This window comes from Bubalus bubalis, chromosome 1 (genome assembly GCF_019923935.1).
Source record: "Bubalus bubalis isolate 160015118507 breed Murrah chromosome 1, NDDB_SH_1, whole genome shotgun sequence".
Taxonomy (NCBI): domain Eukaryota; kingdom Metazoa; phylum Chordata; class Mammalia; order Artiodactyla; family Bovidae; genus Bubalus; species Bubalus bubalis.
In genome coordinates, this window is record NC_059157.1 from 99273813 (window position 1) to 99278341 (window position 4529).

At 39.5% G+C, this 4529-nt stretch overlaps 1 protein-coding gene across 1 annotated transcript; it reads left to right on the forward strand.

The window, feature by feature from the left end:
• The first annotated feature begins 3582 nt into the window (after nt 1–3582).
• LOC102395684 (EEF1A lysine methyltransferase 2) lies at nt 3583–4224 on the forward strand. Its single transcript, XM_006047306.3, has one exon. It carries the CDS (start codon nt 3738–3740, stop codon nt 4158–4160), a length of 423 nt encoding a protein of 140 aa, XP_006047368.1. The 5' UTR covers nt 3583–3737; the 3' UTR covers nt 4161–4224.
• Nucleotides 4225–4529: the final 305 nt, after the last annotated feature.

Consider the following 4529-nt stretch of genomic DNA (forward strand, 5'->3'; position numbering starts at 1 on the left):
TAGATGGGGAAACAGTGGAAACAGTGTCAGACTTTATCTTTTTGGGCTCCAAAATCACTGCAGATGGTGATTGCAGCCATGAAATTAAAAGACACTTACTCCTTGGAAGGAAGGTTATGACCAACGTAGATAGCATATTCAAAAGCAGAGACATTACTTTGCCAACTAAGGTCCGTCTAGTCAAGGTTATGGTTTTTCCTGTGGTCATGTATGGATGTGAGAGTTGGACTGTGAAGAAGGCTGAGCACCAAAGAATTGATGCCTTTGAACTGTGGTGTTGGAGAAGACTCTTGAGAGTCCCTTGGACTGCAAGGAGATCCAACCAGTCCATTCTGAAGATCAGCCCTGGGATTTCTTTGGAAGGAATGATGCTGAAGCTGAAACTCCAGTACTTTGGCCACCTCATGTGAAGAGTTGACTCATTGGAAAAGACTCTGATGCTGGGGGGGATTGGGGGCAGGAGGAAAAGGGGACGACAGAGGACGAGATGGCTGGATGGCATCACCAACTCAATGGACATAAGTTTGAGTGGACTCTGGGAGTTGGTGATGGACAGGGAGGCCAGGCATGCTGCGATTCATGGGGTTGCAAAGAGTCGAACATGACTGAGCGACTGAACTGAACTGAACTGAACTGAACATTAAGAAACAATTCTACAATTAGATTGCTATCTGATCAAACAAGCATGGAAAGAAGGTTTCTTATTTAAAGATAACTTTATGAGAAATCATTGCAAATTAATATATCAGAAAATGAACAACAAAGAAAACCTAGGTCTACCTAAAATAATTCATCTAGAAATCTAGTGGTTAACTTCCACATAACTGAGAAGGAAGTGAGTAGTCAGTTGTATAGACAGGTTTTAAGAAAACCCAGATACCACATATTTAGCATCCATATACAAAATTGGCTTAGAATACAACTATGAATTCAGTGTTTAAAGAAATTGCTTATATTGAGATACCAATTATCTGGTTGACTCCATTTAACTGATTATTTTCCCAATGGTATGTGAATTGACATAGTGATTTTCTTTCTTTTTTTTTTTGGTGGGGGAAAGGGGATATTTTTTAAGTCTATATCTAATTTATAAACCTTAAGTAAAAGTCTGCCTATTTAAAGACTGAAGACTCTATAAACATTTTTAAGAGTCTAGAACAACCTAAAGCAATCTGGACAATATTAGGAAAAATAGAGAGGATCAGAGACTACCTTTCTGCTCCCTTACTTCCTGAGACTCTACACGACCTCTGTGGCTGGGGTGTTCACATGTTCTATTGCAGCATTAAGAACATACATGCTTTGGTGACTCTGAATTCTTCTAACTAGAAAATTTTCATTTTAGGGCTTAAAGGGAACCATGTTGATTTACTCTCTTTGTCTAATTGATTAAAAAGGCCAGTATTTAAGTGGAAGTGATTGGTAATTATATTACCACTAAATTCAGACTCCACTGAGAGTTTGGTACAAATTTGAGGCTCACCAACTTCACTCTCACTACATAAACATTATCTGCTAGGTTTTCAGCATTTTTAAAATAGAACCAGTTAACCAATATGCCCCAAATCAGATTGATCCTTTTGGTGGTCTCTTGGATACTCTGCCCTCCAGAATTCCTGAAATGCTGTTTCATATGGTTTCCCATTAGACGTTCCAGTGCTAAACTAGTCCAGGGAAACAATTCTAAGTCTTCCTCAATGCAGTTCATAAGAAGCATGGCTCTAATATTGTTATATATCAAAAAACCCTGCCATTGTTTTAAAACTTTTGGCTGATTAAGAGGGGAGAAAATAATTTTTTTACTGACATAGTCTTTCTTGTGTACTATAGTGGACAGTTTATATACTTTATTGTATTAAATTAGGATAGCATTCTGATAAGGCAGGTCCTGCAGATCCTACCTTAAAGAAAAAATTTAAGGCTTAGATATATTCTGCTGATACAGCTAACTTAGAGGTAGCTCTAAAATGGTAGAATGTCTACACTTAAATACTTGCTTCACCATTGCTAGCTATGCCATCTTGTGCAAGTAACTTACCTCTCTGGGCCTCAGTTTTCTCTTCTGTAATGTGGGAATAATTGAACATACTTAATGTGAGGAATACTTAAAATGGTATGCATAAAGCACTTAGAACACTGCCTGGCATGTATACAAACACTCAATAAAAGCTAGCTATTATTCTTAAGAAAAAAAGTGAGCTATTCTTACCTTGCCAAAGGTTACATGAAAGTTCATGCTCTTTTCACTTACCACAATTTTGCTCTAGAATTCTGTTGCCCAGAACTCAAAGTTCCCCATGGTCTGTCTGGCCTCTCTCCTATTTATTTCCTCTGCTCTCCTGAAATACTCTTGCTACTTTGCATCATTTATTGATTCATTTATTTACTTATCTTACAAACACTATGACCATCTCTCTCTGGCCTAGTCAAAGTAGAGATAAAAAGAGATCTGAGACATAGTCCCTTCTTCATAGAGCGTTACATTCAGGAAAAGTGATAAATATCCATTGTATTTATTCAAATGAATTGTGCTGTGCTCAGTCACTCAGTCATGGCTGACTCTGCAACCCCATGGACTGCAGTCCACCAGGCTGTCTGTCCATGGAATTCTCCAGACAAGAATACTATAGTGGGTTGCCATTTTCTCCTCCAGGGGATCTTCCTGACCCAGGGATCAAACCCATGTCTCCTGTGTCTCCTGCATTGGCAGGCAGATTCTTTACCACAGAGCCATCTGGGAAGCCCCATACAGATGAATTACAGAAACTCAAATGACAAACCATGTGTGCACAAAAGACAGACAGCTTACTCAGCCTGGGGGGATCAGGCAAATGTTTACTGAGGAGATAGCTTTAGATTCAGGTTTTAAAGGATGCATAAAAATAGCATGTTTATGCCATCTCTATAATAACAGCTTTTCTATGATACTACATTTTATACTTACAGTATATACTTATACTATTATAGTATAAATTTATACTATTACACTATTGTAGTATAAGCTTTTTAAGATCAAGATTTACAAGAGATTTATATTTGTAACTCCACCAATATCCAGGATGGTGATGTGTATGTAGTGAGAATTTGATGAGTAAATTGGTACTATTTAGGAAGATGCTTCGGAGAAGGCAATGACACCCCACTCCAGTACTCTTGCCTGGAAAATCCCATGGACGGAGGAGCCTGGTAGGCTGCAGTCCATGGGGTGGCTAAGAGTCGGACACGACTGAGCGACTTCACTTTCACTTTTCACTTCCATGCATTGGAGAAGGAAATGGCAACCCACTCCAGTGTTCTTGCCTGAATAATCCCAGGGACAGCGGAGCCTGGTGGGCTGCTGTCTATGGGGTCGCACAGAGTCAGACACGACTGAAGCGACTTAGCAGCAGCAGGAAGATGCTTATCAAGGAGGTAGGTGGCATACACAAGATTTTCCTGCTACCCTTTACTATAGACAAAATGTTTGTAACTCCCCCAAAATATATTGCACTCTAATCTCCAGTGTAATGGGTTTGGAAGGGGGAACTTTGGGGTGATTAGGTCAGAGAGTGGAACTTTCATGAATGAGATTAGTGTCTTTTGGGGAAGGAAATGGCAACCCACTCCAGTAGTCTTGCCTGGAGAATTCCATGCACAGGGTAGCCTGGTGGGCTACAGTCCATGCGGTTGCAAAGAGTTGGACACAACTGAGCAACTAACACACACGACATCTTTACTGAGTCTTCCAATTCATAAACATGGCAAAATTTGGTTTCTCTGATGTTACTGGAATTGATTATTCTCCGTCTGCAATACAGCTTTCCGGAAGTATTATAGAAAAAGAAGGTTTATCTAACATTAAATTGAAGGTAGAAGACTTTTTGAACCCTTCCACAAAGTTGTCTGGATTTCATATTTGTATTGACAAAGGGACTTTTGATGCCATAAGCCTTAATCCTGACAACGCAATTGAGAAGAGGAAACAATATGTGGAATCTCTCTCCAGAGTGTTGAAAGTGAAAGGCTTTTTTCTAATAACCTCATGTAATTGGACCAAGGAAGAGTTGCTAGATGAATTCAGTGAAGGATTTGAACTTTTCGAAGAGCTGCCCACACCCAAGTTCAGCTTTGGAGGCCGATCTGGAAACAGTGTAGCAGCGTTGGTTTTCCAAAAAACGTGAGGCTTTTCACTGGACAGACTCAGTTAGTGTCTTTTTAAGAAGCTCTACATCAAAGTAAACCTGACACAGAAAATGCAAGTGCAAGTGAATGTTTAATTTAAAAAAATAATTCCTGTAACTGCTGAACAGCTAAAACTTTAAAGCAGTAAATGAATTTACAGAAAAAAAAAAAAAAAAAAAAGACCCTAGAGAGCTCCTTTGCCCTTTTTGCCATGTGAGGACACAGCAAGAAGATGTTCCTAGAGGACACATCTAGGAACCAGGAAGCAGGCCCTCACCAGACACCAAAGCTACTGGCACCTTGATTTTGAACTTCCAGCCTCCAGAAATACGGGAAATAAATCTCTCTTGTTTATGGTATTCTGTTAC